The sequence below is a fragment of the Ptychodera flava genome, chromosome 19 (assembly GCF_041260155.1).
Source record: "Ptychodera flava strain L36383 chromosome 19, AS_Pfla_20210202, whole genome shotgun sequence".
Classification (NCBI taxonomy): Eukaryota; Metazoa; Hemichordata; class Enteropneusta; family Ptychoderidae; genus Ptychodera; species Ptychodera flava.
The window spans coordinates 33,874,247-33,890,466 of NC_091946.1; the positions used below are offsets into that span (position 1 = coordinate 33,874,247).

The following is a 16,220-nucleotide window of genomic DNA, read 5'->3' on the forward strand; positions in this document are numbered from 1 at the left end:
AGATTTATAATTTAATGCGTGTGGGACGGCTGTGGTGTTGACTCAATCACTTAATCCGCTGATACGGACAGCGGATTAGCAAGTTGGCAATGTTTTCGGAGCAATTACAGTGGTGTATACACAAGTTGGAGAGGACTTGTCGGTAATAATAAAGCAGTCAGACGATGTAGAGTTGAACTCTTTATTTGAAATATCACAGTCAAAATTAACAAAATCAAATAAGGTAAACCGTTGCACAAAAAACACCTTCCTCCCCACCCCAGGGGACTTTCCCCTGTACCCTGTGTGTTCACCTTGGTCGTATGGGTCCCATACGACCTTTGACCGCAGTTCCGAACACTGTATCCAATTCCAAGAACTTAATTTCTAGAACTTAGAAAACATGCTTAGGCCTAATACAAAATTTTTACATTTTATACTGGCTGCATATTTTCATCTGAGCAGAACGCTGCCCTTCAAGATAGCAATGAAAATTGAGTTCATTTTCCCTCCAAAAACTCAAGTATAAATCGGCCATTCGCACTGTAAACGATTGCACCCTATGCGATGGGCAAATATAATTATTTAAAATCATCGATAATCACTGGCGTCGCTACCTGCCAACGTGCCAACGCTTATGTGCTAAATACCTGTATCTAGGGTCTATTTATATGCATATTGGGAAATGGTCATGTGAGCTAAAAGGCGCGCCCAGTAGCCTCGTTTTGAATTAATTTAAGTAAATCATTACCCATAATGCAGCGTTGACAACGCGTCATTCGGCCATTTTCCTCAAGATTCGCTGGCGGTCGTATCGTAATTACTGGGTAAGAATTTTACTGACGCATATTCTCTCTTTATTCGGTATTTTGTGCATAAATTTATGATACTAGCTTTCTATCGACAAACAAGGACATTCTTAAAAAATTAAGGCTCAAAACTATGCCGACGAAATATGTTTTTTTACACTTTGAACTCAACTCTTTTTTACGAAATGATAAGGCGTTCATCATGCATGCTGCACGGCCGTAGCAGCCACGTGACATTATAAAACGGTTCAAATTGCTTGAAATTCCGTCGTTTTTTGGTCAGAATGACGCTGAATTGTATTATGTGAGAGAAGGGCTTCATTTGGCTACTTCAGATTCATACGCTTTAAGGTATTTGATTGTAATCTCCGGCACTAATGAATGTCTAAAAGTGGAGGAAAAAACGCGGCCATTTCTGATTTCCTGTGCAGCTCAAGAGAGACAAAGGAAATCAGTCATGAAGGATGAAATGTTTGGAACAGAAAAAGAAAAAATACCCCTCGTGCGCATCTTTTTGAATCGTCAATTTGTTAACCGTGATCAGATTCCAAGTGGCTTTCGCTAGTTCTTCGAATTTCAAATTCACAAATTCGATGCGATAAGCGTGTTGTACTGCGTGAGTATCCTTGAACCGATGCCGACAAATGATAACCCATAATGCTTTGCGAATTGTAACAAAGGCCAACGTGTCTGCAAGTATGTGAAGCCCTGGAATGCGGGCGTGATTTATAATATGTGTTTACCTGTGGCTCAGTTGTGACTGTTTCAACTAGCGCTCGTTCAAAGAGTAAGAATTATTAATCAATGAATTGTTTATCAATGTGTCAATTTCTTATCAATCTTACACCTTATATAGTCCGTGTGTGATCATCTTTTTGTGGTCTTGATGTGTTAGTCTGATAGTTCAGCCTGGGTGAGATGAGAACTGCACTATAACAATATTTTCTAACTCTGTTATAATGATACATGTGGTTCTATTTGTCTATGAGCTAGTTAACTTTTTGTTTATTTCACGTCTTAAATATATTTTCCTATGATATGTTATTGATGTGATCATGAATTTGAACAAAGACAAGTGTCGATATGGAAATGTTATACCCTATTATAATACATCATATACTTATTTGCACATTTCCAACTGTATAGACTGTGTTAGGTGATTTTCTTATTTTTCATCAAAATACATAAGCTATTTGTCATTATTTCCTTTTTATCATCCTGATCCAACATAGTGAACATGTACATGTAAATAAGCTTTCTACTCTGTGATTGCAGATTCAACTCTTTGGAATGTCACTTTTACTTGCCAAGTACAAAATATTGTATATATTTTCTTGTATTCAAAGTTCTTGAAGCATATTTTATAATGCAGCAGTATTACTGTATTTTTTAAACAAGAGAAGTCTTAATTTGGAATTGAGTGACAGTCTTATTTGACAACATGACGTTGACTGGTCTTGAAATCTTAGACGACTGAATCCTCTGTTTTGCTCGGTACTAGAAGTGCAAACATGACAGAGAGTAGTGTAAAAGATGCGCCATGGATGCCTATGGTGGTTTGGCTGAGTGCAGACGCAGGTGAAGTTGCGTTGCAGCCTGAAATTATTGTAAAACCTCAAGGTACTGGAGAAGGTGAGTCTCCTTGTAACTGGGTTTGGTGTTCACAAATAAAAAAGGCGGCAGAATTTCGATTGCGAGGCTTCGTCAGTTCATACTGGGTCAACTGTGTACCCATGTGAGCGGCCATTACTCGTCAGTTTGCACTACATCTTGCAGAGTGAAATTGTCAACGCTGTCACAAATTGGTAAATTTCTTTTCTTGTTTTAATGAGAGAAACTCCGATCCAGAGGCACCCAATGATGTACAGGTGTTAAATTGTGAAATCTTAGCATTATTATCATTATGAATTATAATATTTTTGCTTATGGTTGCAAAATAATAAAGTCTGTGGTATATACTTCTTGTATCTAAACCTGAAATACAATCCTTCAGATAAATATTCCATTCAGTATTTTATCAGTATGACAATATCAGAAGCCATACTTGTGAGGTTACATGATAGATAATGCTGTTTTGTTACCCTTGTCTGACAGGAGTATGAATAATTGTATCTTTGGATTGTTAAGGGATACTACATTTTCATCACATAATAAGTTTTGTATACATACTTTTTCTTTTTCATGCAATTTTTCAATTCTGTAACATGCAAATACAGTGTATGTTTGTATGATGATCCTCAAAGGTTTTACAATAAATAACATCTTTCACACGAGTTATGTATGTTGACACCAGGGAAAGCTTCAGTGCCATGTTGTTATATTGTGATGAAGTTCTATGTAGGCCGTGACAGTACTAATAAGCAAAATAATATTATACAACCATAAAGTACACCGTGCTCATTGGGTGCTTCTGAAGTCAAACTGATGTATTACTACTGTATATATGAACACTGGAATAAAATTTTGTCCACTATGATTTCATAATTGGATATTAATGATGCCACGCGAGAAGTAAACAACATATGTTCCAAGGAAATGTGATATCCCAAATACTTCTTTTGCAATGGTAGCCTTTGTACCATACCAGAATGATTTGCTGAGAACGTGATTGCAACTGTTAGCCCGGGTCATTTGATGGGGCTGACCCCAACCATGATTCACATCAGGAACTGCAGTAACCCTCCGCAATGTGCCATAGCTGTCTCACAATAAGATGTTTGTTGCCGCATGGTAAAGTACAAACTGCTTCAGAAAAATAATTGCTGCCCAGACCGAGCTGTTGTACGCATAGTTGTGTTCAAATCTCACGAGATGTTTTCAGTCCTCCAACTGAAGAGAAAGTCGCCTGAATCAGTTGCCCAAAGATTGTCAGAAGATTCTTGTAGGCTCACACAGTTCAGTTCATCCTGTTTGTACAAGTTTTCCAGCTGTTCTTCTCTTGATCAAAATGTAAAATTGATCAGTGATATGGTTGAAAATTGGATTTGAACCAAGTGCAGTGGCATTGTTTCAGAAGAATTCATTGAAGATTACAAGCATGCAGTGTTTTTTTTCTTGTCCTCTTTTATTATAATATTACCACTTGAATCCAATCAAATAAAATCAATTTTATCAAACTTTGTGATGATGATTATAATTTTCTCACAAGTGCCATTGTCAATGAAGTTGTGTGTCAGTAAGAGTTTTTGTGAAATTTGTCTCGAAATATTGCGACTTGTCTCATTGCACATGTAGTGCTAGTTCATTATCTAATACTTAACATAGCATACTGGTGCCTCTTCCAGGTATAATTTTCTGTTCAAGTAAATCTTGGAAAGATGTCTGATGACGGAAAGCTTTACGTTGGTGGTTTAAACCACAGCACAGATGAGATGACGTTAGAGCTGGAAATGAGCAAATTTGGAATGGTTTCAGAAGGTGAGTGTCAGGAAATGAACGATCAGTGCCAAAATTTTGTTTGTTGTAGTAGGCTGTTTAAAGTACTACTCATGGGCAAGGACGAAATGAAAATGCCTTTGTTTTTGCTGGATGTCACAAATAGGTAAAACAAAACTTTTGCTGTCACCCAATTCGTGCAAGGTGCCCAAGATTAATCAGTATAATTAAAAAAACTGCAAGACAGACGTAAATATCCATAATGCATAGGCACATGTTGGATGGGACTGAATATTGTATTGTTTCCTTACAGTGGTAATTGTAAAAGACAAGTACACAAGTCGATCAAGAGGTTTTGGCTTTGTGACGTTTGAAAAACCTGAAGAAGCATCCCTTGCCATTGAAAAATTGAATGGAACGGTAAGCTTTAGGTTGTCTTAGTAATTTTTTCAGCCATTATGCTCACAGGTGGAACTGACATCTTCAGGATAGTGATGGACAGTGCTGTATAAAGTTTCCAAGTTTGTGACCAGAAACACGCCCAGTTACTAAATTGACATGGTTACACTTGTGAAATAATTTAACTTCAGCATGTAGATTTGTAAAGTCCTTTTTGAGAACAATAGTTGAGGTAAGCGCAGATTATATTGTAACCTCGTTTTGTTGAATGATTTCATTGCAGAATTTTGATGGAAGGACAATTACTGTAGGCCCTGCCAAAAAGCCACAGCAAGCGTAAGTTTCATGTTCATGATCCTTAAAAGAACCCAGCACTGACAAATAAATTTTACTGGGCTTTGACCTGTGTATACAAGTTGTAGTAAAAAATTCTGAAGAGACATTCGGATAATCTTGTGATATCCATGATATATTTTTATGTCTCTCATTCTGCTTGTACATAGAAGTGGATGTTCAGTCAATAATTACAAAATTTTCGTATGTTATAATTTATAACTTACAAATGGATGTCAAAACTGTAAAAGAAAGCAACATTTCATAGAAAAAAACATTCATGTTAGACTCAAAACTTCTCATTACAGAGGAGGGGACTCTGATGATGACCCAACAAAACTGTATGTGGGCAAGCTCACTCCAAACACAGATGAAAGTGCCCTCGAGAAGGAATTGAGTAAATACGGCAAAGTAGTTGAAGGTGAGTGTTCATCCTAAGTGCAGAGAATTTTGTAGCTGGTAATATTCAACTTTTGAGGCAATCCAAAATGCCCAGTAAGAAATGGCATGTTGCTTAGCTGCTATGCATAGCTTGTAATATTGATGTTTTTACTCACTTTTATGTGATGGTTCATGTGTCTTGCTTTTCCTTTGCAGTCAATCTAATCAAGGATAAAGTTACTGGAGAATCAAGGGGGTTCGCTTTCGTAAAATTTGAATGTGCAGAAGATGCATCGTCAGCCACTGATGGTCTCAATGGAAAGGTATGTCATTATCGTCACACTTGCTATAGGGACATGTTGATAGTGAAAGGGCCCTTTGAATTTTTGCAAAGGCATTTCTTTGTAGTTATTCAGGAATTATTCAACAAGGTCTGATTTTATGTTTCTGTGTAGAAATGTATTGCCAGAATCAAAGGCCATTTTTCAACAAGAATTGAAGCTAGAAATTGTGAATTCACCAAGCTCTGGCTGATGTGTATTTTCAAGGCTTTATGGAAAAGATCTTATTCTGTCTGAAGCCTCAGATTTTCATCAAGATCTGACAGATTGTTTTTCTTTTGTTGCAGACAATAGATGGAAATGCTGTGATGGTACGTCCAGCAAAGAAACCATCCCGCAGAGGTGGTGATGGAGGCTTCTATGGCAGAGATAACAGGAGAGGTGGCGGCGGCGGTTACGGCAGAGGAGGTGGCGGATTTGGACGCGGCGGTGGCGGCTATGGACGAGGAGGTGGCGGCGGCGGCTACGGTGGATACAGCGGAGGCGGTGGTTATGGAGGCGGTGGTGGATATGGTGGAGGCAGTTACGGCGGTGGTGGCGGTTACGGCGGTGGATATGGCGGAAACAGTGGAGGATATGGTGGTGGCGGTGGATATGGTAACTCCAGAGGATACTATGGAGGAGGTGGAGACAGAAGCGGTGGATACGACAGGGGAAACAACTACATGTACAGGTTGGTTAATGTCTGAGAGTCCTATCCCACCCACTGACGTACATGACATCAGAGTCTCACCAAAAGCGTACAGCAAGATTCTAGACAGATTGTACTGTACACATGACTTCATCAAAACTTATAAATGAAGTACATTTGCACCACTCCTTCAAAACCCGACTTGATTATGTATAGTAGTGTTTTACTTTTACCTATTTATTGAGTAATTGGCTTGCTGATTTTATTTTTCATAAATGTTCATGCAAACTTTAAGACTTCAAAAGTTCATTGAGGATTCAAACATTGTTGATCCAGTTCATGTAGTTAGTGGTTGAGAAATATTTCTTATCACTTCAGTTGCCACACATTCTACATACTCTTTGGCCATTTTTGTCAAACCCACATCTTGTCTGTGCAGAAGACTGAGTTTTCTCCCTTCATGTATATTTTCAGTTCTGATCAGCAAAGCTATTCGTGGAACCAATAAAAACAGTGAGGATATTTTTACTATTTTGATTGTTTAGAAAAACTTTCAAAACCATATGATTTTGAGTATTTTCATCGACAACTGGCATGTTTTCTGACAAAAGGTTGTATTACTTGTTAAGTGATAGTCTGTGCCTTGAGTTCAAGGGCAATGTCTACAAATGAATGTGTATTGAGTATTGTCAACTATCATTCTGAAGAGATGGTCAATCTGCTCTGAATCTTGCTGTAAATGTAAATCCAAGTATATGGGACACTTAATTGAATAACTGAAGTACATTTTTTTGAAACTTTACGAACACAAGAAGCTATTTCGCTAACTGCCAAATCTGCATGATATTAACAGATGTTTGCAAGTACTGTAAGTCTGTTTAACTTTATGTTAATGAAATGGCATCACCAGCTTAGCATTTTGATAACCATGTGTTTCTGTTTTTCTTCATGCAATATAGGTACTAAGAAGTGGAAAGTGGCTGGGCAGTAAAGCAAAGATACGAGCTGCACTTCCATACATCAAATTCAACACAGTATGGATTTTTAGACATCTGTTTTCTCTATTTGAGTATACATCACCATTTCATACTGGTATCGTTCCAGGCATGTATCATAGACAAGTTTCTGCTTAATATTTTTCTTTGAATCATACCTTTTATTGTGTTTATGTCTGTGTAACGAGAATTTTTCCCTGTATTCCAGTAGTGTGTAGATTTGATGACAAGGGTTATATCCAACTTTCAGACTTTCACTGCCTGTCAGTCTTTCCAATAACTGGTTAATAGACATGGACATGCTCACAGTAAACTATTAAAAAAGTCAAGTGTACACATCATGTAAGAATATTTTTGAAGTTCTTTTGTACTGTTCTTTATTTTTCATGCGGGGAGAAAAAAGGGGGTTTACTTTGTGCTCCAATGAAGAGATTTAAAAAAAAGAAAGGCCAGTTGGCAGTTGTTGTTTCATATATATCTTGAAGTATTATTAAATAACATGTTTAAAAAGAAGTTACTTTGGTGTCGTGCTATTACTTTTGCGATTTTTGGTTTATAGATGTGTGATTTCTTGTGGCTGCGTGTATGGTGTGCATGAGAGGTATATCACATTCTAAAAATCTCAATGAGCGTGGTCTCCACACTTGGCTGATGCTACAGCCTTGTTTACCAAGGCTCCTTGACTTTAACGATAAGTACGCTCTATTACCAAGGAAATGAGGAATTTTACAGGTCTTGGATCAGTGAATCTAAGCAAGTGAAGCTTGTTAGGGGAGGGGGGGGGGCAGTCCTGAGGATCATGAAGCTATTTTGCAAAAATATGCAAGATTTTTCAATTTTGGTGATCTCTGATCACTTTTAACGTGCAGTGTAAAAACAACCTGAATTCTGATTTAGCCTTGTGTTCACATTATGTGCTGATGAAAGTTTAGCTTGCTGATTTAAAATCATGAAGGTTCCGGGTCTCCTTGCAATCTGAGGAAATTGCCTTTGCAGTGTGGTGTATGTTGACATTCTCTGGAGTTCAACCAGTCTGCGGAGGTCAGAATAGTTGGCTGTCGGAGTCTCAGATAAATCATGGAATATTATGGTGTCATTTGTGAGAACATGAGTTTATTTTCTTGAAAGTGGATTTTGGTACCTCTTGCAAAATGTCGGCTGATAAAAAGGCCATGAACATACTCAACTGGCACACACCTTATTGGTGCCAGGCCTATCATTCCCCCATCTTGCAAATCTTTAAGCCTCAGCCAAAACATTTTCACCTATTCGGCACGGAATGTTACAGCAGTTGGAGTTAGTAAAAATCATGCCATCTGTTCTTCGAGGCTTCAAATGATCACATCTTTTATTAAAATTCAACATGTGGCAGATTGTTTACAGCTGCTTTGTGCCGTTGTGTGTTGTAGGTTAGTGCAGCTTGAACGTTTGGCACCGTCCCTTGAGTTTTCCGCTTCTGGTTGCAGCAATAAGCATATTCCATGGTACTTGTGACAGTGGCTTCTTGGATAGTTTAGGCAAAGAAGGCATGAACGACTGTCATTAGTCTAGTTAAAAGCATCTTCACTGATTTACTGACTTGACCTGGTGGTGGTGTGGACTTTGCAGAGGTCTTCCGCTCCACAGCCTCCATTGTCTATGGGAAAACAAAGTGCACTATACATTCTAAAGCCATTTCTCAAACACTTCAACCATTTTGTCACTGAAGGTCAGTAACTGAGTGTTTGATATTGAAACTCTGTGTCCGAAACAAGCGCCTGATATGACAGGAAAGGACCCGTTACTGCTAAAAATATTACCACAACTGATTTGCTTCCCATTTTGAACCTTTTACCATCAGATTTTAGTCTTACCCCAAGCATTATCAATGGTGATTGTGGACCAAAGTACTGTGGGCAGTTAACCCGTAGAAGATATGACACCCAACTCTTTAGTTTTGTAATGCCACAAAGATGTAGAGCCTTGGATGTTGCTTGACCTGTGTTTTTTGTCATCAGCGAATGTCCATAGCTGTTACTGGGTACAGTTTGGCGGCTTTGAATAGAATTCGAAACTTTCAGGCAATGACTACAGCATTATAACTGCATTTATTATGTGTCACTGCTGCCCTTGTAATATTGGTGAGTTAAAGTGCTCTTGAATTGCTTGCTGAATGTGAAACGTACATCAGAAGAGATTTCTTCTAAGAACTTCAGGGAGAGTTTTGTAGGAACTTTCGCAAAATATATTTCATGTGCTCGCTTGCAAAATTCAGTCCGATAACTCATGACTCCATAAATATTGCAAGAGCAAATGAATTTATGTTATTTAAAATATTTAAGAATGAATTTTTTGCAAGGTTCAAACTTGAAATCTCTCAACAACTTTGTGAGTGTTGAAGTTGATAATGCTAGAAATTGTGTGTCTTTGTTGAAACCTTATTTAATTTCACCGAAGGAAGATACATCCGGTGTTCAAGGCAAAGCTTGCTGGTGTATCCTGTTCCTGTATTGAGTTCAAAAAACGCTTGAGTCAGATGTACCATTGAGGTCAAGGTATCAAGAAATGTATCCTTTAAGGGCTAGAGGTTAACTGTGATGACACTCTCTCTACATGAAAGCAGAGATGATAGTGGAAACACTGTCACTTTGGTGTGGTGTTTGTACTACTTAAGGCAACTCTTCAATTTGAAAACTGGATCAGTGTTTCATCTATGGGCGTAGGAATTAAACTCTCAAGCCCTGTGTTAATTGTGCCTGTCAAATTGGAGGGCAATGCTGCTTCGATTCACACTGACAGCCAGACAAAAGCATAATGAGTACATTTTATAGTAATGTCTCACAAAAAAAAAGTGTGTTCCTTGAGTTTTTAAATTCTTATAAAAAACCTTCCCCACAGATACATGTATTCTACCCTGATTCAAATGTTGATAGTTTTCAAGACTACTTTGTCGGTAGCAGGTAATTACTAAGTCTGCTTGGTGCATTTTTGTTGGAAAGAAGGAAAGTGGTCAATATAATTCGAATAATCTGTGTTAAAGCGCTAGAATTCAATCCTCGTCAATTAATTTCATTTCCCCCGAAATTGTGGGAAGAGCTAGGACACAAGGGCTGACTTTCCTATAGTATCTACTGTTCAGTGAAACCTCTGTCAAGAGGGCAATAGTGTAATCGTAACATTGTGGCTATCCTGTTGCCATACAGTTCCTGTCATTGGGTCAACAACCCTGTGAGCAAGCCATGCTCTATTACAGAGGTCATGAGGTTAGGAAATGTATCACCCTATCTATAAGCTGTACTGTTTCCGGGATGTTTGTGCCAACACTGTATTGCTTTACTGGTACCTTATATCCATTTGTGTAGGTTTAGTTTCTTGGTTGAAGGGTGACAACCTGACAAAGCTGCAAGGATAAAAATGCTTGTATTGTAACGTACACATTGCTTGGTTTCGTCTGATGTCTGACCATGTAGTGACAGAACAGTAATTTATCTGTATATATATGAACCAATAAAATGAAGCAATAAAATTCATATTGCCTTTTAGCCTGGCCCTGATTGTTGTTTTCAAATGTGCAATCCAGTGTGTGTGGGACATTCGTACAAGGCAATAAAAATATGGCAGCTTGGCCTAATCACAGTTCCTCTAAGTAACCTAGATTTTTCAGTAATAATTTCTGAAAATGGGTTGAACATATTTTTGGTATGACTGCTCTGAGGTAACAGTGTCCATGGGTATTAACCAGCTGATTTTCACAAAAGTCACACAAGTCAAAGCAGACAGCTTAATTGCACCTCCTTGGTACACATAAATCTACCAAGTAGACTGGTCAAATGAACACAAATTAATTTGACATCATGACCAGGCCTTGCAAAACACTGTCACAACTGTATGTGTTTCATCCTACTTTAGTTTACCACCACAATTTCATCAATTCAGTTCTGTCACAGTAACCTTTCCCATGGTGTAAAATTTACTGAATTCATTCGGGGCATGGAATTGGCCAAGTTCTCCACCTCTGTATTATTTTGTGCTAATATTCAGTCTGATATATGCCTCGATATATGACTCATTACAGAGCTAGCTAGCCACAGTCACAGATTGAAAAAATAAACTGGGGGGGGGGGGGGGTGGGGGGAATTCAGGGGGAGGGGAGTTGAAAATTTTGCTCTACCTGTAGGGGGGCCTTGAACATATTTTTGGTTCCCTTTTCTGTTTTACATTTTTAAATTCAATGTTTTTGTAGGTAATTTAATGAAAAATGACTACCAGTTTTATGTCATCCGAAAGTTGAAATGTTAGTAATAATTTAACAGAATGTAGAACCATTTTGTCACATTCCATGACTTTTATGTTGAAAAAATTGAAGCGTGTGATTTTTTTCGTTAAAAAATCACACTTGAGCCACAGGGCAGAAGCTGCAACTGTTGATGATTTTTGCACTATTTCTATGCATTATATCAACTGCAGTTTCTTGCTGTCTGTCTACAGCATGCTCAAACACAATGTTCAGTTTGTCGACAAAGCCTGTATATATAAATATGTATAGGTGATAGTTTAATTAGAGTCCAGACTGACAGTCAGTTGTCAGTGATACAAATGCATGGTACACATACACAGGCTGTGATAGCAAGCTGAATACTGGACAGTTCAAATGCTGTAGGGAGTAGAACAAGAATGCAGTTGTAAAACTGAACAAAAATATTGTCAAAATTATCAAAGTTAATACAGCTACTGCCTACGGGCAACTGTCACTATCAGATACTGCCCTGCTACTGCAGTGTCACTGTTACTGCATACGTGAGAAGTGACAGAGATAGCTCTGACTCTGATATAAATGGTAGTTGAAGAAGAGTTTGTGTCAAATGACGCTCATGACAGTGAAACATTACTGAACAAGATCAGGCCAGAGAGCAACACATGGAAGAACACATGGAAATTTTTGAATTCTGGCATATATGAGAATAATCAAATATTAAAAAAGATGGGGTCACCATGCTTAATTTTCTAAATTATCACATTCTTGTCATAAAATAATACAAAACTAAAACTTTGAACATTAAAGACGAAATGAAAAAATATATGACTATTAAAATGGAATTATTTATTTTTTAACCAAATTTGCAAGTATTACACACAAAATTTCAGAGATGAAAACATTTATTTGATGGAATATTTTAACCTTCCAGTATTGTCAATTTTTAGTAGCATCTAATTCATATATGTCTTGTACTTTTGAAACAAATGTTTGGTAGGTCACTGTACTCAGTTTTTTATGGCAATCAGCTAGAATTCACAATTTGCCTACTCTCTCAAGATTTTCATTTTGTGTGCTCTTCCAGGGCAGAAGCAATTAACCTGGCCAGAGTTGTATTAACTCAAGTTGGCCTAGACCAATAAATCCAAAAAGTTCACTGATGTGTTTAAAGAACTTGCCTTGGGAATATGAGTATAGAAAGTGCTAATAACAGGAACAGTCTGCCACAGAACCCCTGATTTGGGGGTGTGTCCGGTACCAGCAATTTGATTGGATCTAAAGCAATGACATCATGCATGGTACTTCTCACTATGGAAGGGGGATATTGCCAGTTACGTGTGATCCAAAAAAGTTATTAAGTGCTTCAAAACTATATTATTTTCGCTTTCTCAGCTGCTAATTTATCTGAAAACTCCTACTAAGCAATTGAATCGCAAATATTAGTAATATCTGTGCGATTACAAGCCAACCGTACTCACATTAGCATTCGCTTCGGCCCCACAATAAAAATGGTTTCCGCCAGCGCAGACTGTGGCGATGACCCCAATGCAGCGCGTTCGATGTACGCCACAAGTACGGCTGCGATATCACCGCTAGACAGCAACAATGATGAACTAAATTCAAATAGGTAGCGTTTCAGATAGCCACATGCCAATCAAATGTTGAAACATTTTTGACAGCATGTTGATTAATTAACAACGTAATTATCAATGCCCTCGAAAGCAACTGTGTTGTCTTTTTGCACGTTTCGCTAACAGACTTACCAGAATAAGTGATACATGTACAATTAATTTTCGTTGAAAGAGAATTTTGTGATCGCTAGTGTTGCCAAGGGCTTTTGACAAGTTTGCTAACAATGAACTGTATCAAATTATATCACAGCGTGTGGCATGGCCAGCGTCATAAACTCAGAGCTACGTAATCATACAAAGCGTTCCCTACTAACTAATTATCTACTGTAAATATACAATATTTCACAGACTTTTCAACACACACTGTTGAACGTGATAACCTACTTGATAATTATTGAAAAAGACGATGAAAATACTCCGACTCGGCATGAAGGTATTTAATCAGTACCAGTTACTCACCAACTGGACTAGTTTGGCACCCGGTGGCACTACTAAAGCGCTCACGAACAAACTAGGAGCCTACGTTATGTAGATATAATTCGTGCAAAAAACATCAAAACTTTCAGAATACAGTATTAAAATGATTTCTACAATAAAATGAAGACGGCAATGAATATTCAGCGGGGATGAAGACGAGCTGGTGTTTCGTTCGGGGCTACTTAGGATGGACAATTAGACCTTGGGAGGGGGGGTGGTCACAATGAAATTGTGAAAATTTTTTTTTTACAATTGTAAATTTCTGAATTTTTTTTTTTCCAATTGAGATTAGCTGTGCAAATTTTTTTTTTCAGAGTAAATTTTCAGATTTATAATTTTTTTTAGTTTGTCGCTGTCTGAAGATAAAGAGGGCAAAGATGTGGTGCCAAGCACCACAAGCGGCCACGCAAGCGGTCACGGGGGGGGGGGGGTCAGGAGAGGGGTGTCCCCCTGCTGCTGTTGGAGCTTTTGAAAAATAGAGATTACAATGGTGTTATTTGGTGGCACTTGGGGAGTATTTTTGCGGGGGGAGGTCAGGAGGGGGTGTCCCCCTCCTGCCGTTGGAGCTTTTGAAAAATAGAGATTAAATGGTGTTATTTGGTGGCACTTGGGAGTATTTTTGCGGGGGGGGGTCGGGGGGGGGGTGTCCCCCCTCCTGCCGTTGGAGCTTTTGAAAAATAGAGATTAAAATGGTGTTATTTGGTGGCACTTTGGGAGCATTTTTTTCGGATTACACATCTTCCTCTGAAACACGGTCTTCTTGCTCCTCAGTAGCTTCCTATAGTTTTGAAAATTGACTATTTGGTTTCCTGGCTTCCCTTCCTACTGCGTGGTGAAATGGCTTCATTCACCCCACCAAACATCATGCATATCTCATGATTTACAATTGATTTTGACAAGCTGAGAAGCTAAAATAAGCTAAATAATATAGTTAAATATTTGCATATTTGTGTTTTTAGAGCAATTGTTGCCCTTTTTTGATCAAAACATCTATTTCTCTGTAGCAGCATGTCCAAATTGATTGGATGTGATAGATGTGTTGAAATTTCGAAATTTGTCTTTTTAGGGCAATTTATGCCATTCATGGTCAAAAAATCTGTATTCTCTGAAAGGGCTTGTCCAATTTCTTTGAAATTTGCTACACAAAAACGATTATTCATGCAGATTTATTCAGTATTTGCTATCGAGAAACTTTCAAAGTTCAACCCCTTTTGTGTGTTTTTGTGTTGGGATTTGTTGGATAGATGGCATTCTACGTAGTGTATTGTTGAATGTTAAAACATGTGTTGCTGTTGTTTTTTGAGGCTGTTTTTTGAGAAAAAAGAATTGAAAATGCTTTTTAAAAGCAAAATAAACATAATGACTTGATATGTTGTTTTATCATTATTGACGTGTTTCTACTTGTTCACCAATTCTTGCATTCATCATTGCAATAAAATGCTGTGAAAAAAATGAAACTGATGTGGCCTGCATCTGTTTACCTTGATCTTAAAAGGCAAATACAACTTTCTGTCTTGACAACCATACCATAGTTTCAATGTTTTACCTAGTGTACCTGCTTGGTTTGTACACAGGAAACAAGTAGAAAACAGGTTCTATAATTTCATAATTTTCAAGTGATCTGAATACAAAAGTCCTGAAAAGATAAGATAATCATCCTGTATAAGGGATACAGTCACTCTAAATGTATAAATTAAAATTCAAATGTTCCGGGAGGATGTACTAAAAATACAGAAAGTTGCTTTCTGTCGGTAAAATCTAAAAAAAATTCAAAATTTTAAGACTTTTGCAGATTTTTTTTTACGCCTTTGTCTTCTTATTTATTTTTTTTTATTTTGCAAACTAGTTTGAAGATTTTTTTTTCCTAACTTTCTGCTCTGAAAATTTTTTTTTCTGTTTTTGACCACCCCCCTCCCAAGATCTAATGGTCCGTCCCTTACGCATAAATGATGAGTGACCTTGGTTAGTAATATATTCATTCACGTCGCCTTGTGTCAATAATGAAAGTAGCTGGCCAATGACGGTTGCCAAAATATGTCATGTGACATGCCAGAATTTCTCGCCAAATGCAATATGCCAAAAAAGAAGCATGTTCTGCCCATTTTACCTTATATAGAGGGTGATCATGCAAAATTTGAGTGTCAGAGTTCAGTAGGAGGAGACCAGACTGTGTTGCATATGCTATGATTGGATAGAACGGTGTTTACTGCCCTCAATTTGAGGAATTTGACATGTGTCACTTTACAATTTTATGACTGTCATCACGATCCGATGACGTTCTAAAGTTTGACTGGGGTACAGCCTAGATATTGATGGGCAGCTTGAAAGAGCATGTTGTCCGGACTAACCCACTGGAAATTCAACGGCATCGCTGTGTGTGTTTTCGTATTTCAGTGGTGTGTTGAAGTGGTTGAAATTGTACAGAATTTTACGTTTTTACTCGAAATTCGAGTGTCTTCAAACCAGTCGTCGCGTCAGAATTCCACCCAATTTTACAACGTAGGTTTTTAATGTCAACTGTATTAAACGCTGATGACAATATTGTGCGTATTTCATTTTTGGACACAAAAGTACACGCTCGCGAAAATGTACTGCTCCAACCCCCGGAAATAGTGCATGTTGGAGTCTACTGTTG

The 16,220-nt window shown here is 37.9% G+C and overlaps 1 protein-coding gene across 4 annotated transcripts; it reads left to right on the forward strand.

Annotated features, from left to right (window-relative positions):
• The first annotated feature begins 698 nt into the window (after window positions 1-698).
• On the forward strand, window positions 699-7,756 carry LOC139119345 (uncharacterized). Of its 4 annotated transcripts, XM_070683115.1 has the most exons (10): window positions 731-806; window positions 2,290-2,420; window positions 4,073-4,205; window positions 4,477-4,583; window positions 4,846-4,898; window positions 5,204-5,316; window positions 5,493-5,599; window positions 5,905-6,290; window positions 6,723-6,761; window positions 7,208-7,756. In XM_070683115.1, the coding sequence occupies exons 3-9, from the start codon at window positions 4,106-4,108 to the stop codon at window positions 6,754-6,756; spliced, it is 900 nt and encodes a 299-aa protein (XP_070539216.1). In that variant the 5' UTR covers window positions 731-806; window positions 2,290-2,420; window positions 4,073-4,105; the 3' UTR covers window positions 6,757-6,761; window positions 7,208-7,756. The 4 variants fall into 4 exon arrangements, with proteins under 4 accessions (XP_070539215.1, XP_070539217.1, XP_070539216.1 ...); XM_070683114.1 differs by lacking the exon at window positions 2,290-2,420 and having other exon boundaries at window positions 699-806; XM_070683117.1 differs by lacking the exon at window positions 6,723-6,761 and having other exon boundaries at window positions 766-806.
• Window positions 7,757-16,220: the final 8,464 nt, after the last annotated feature.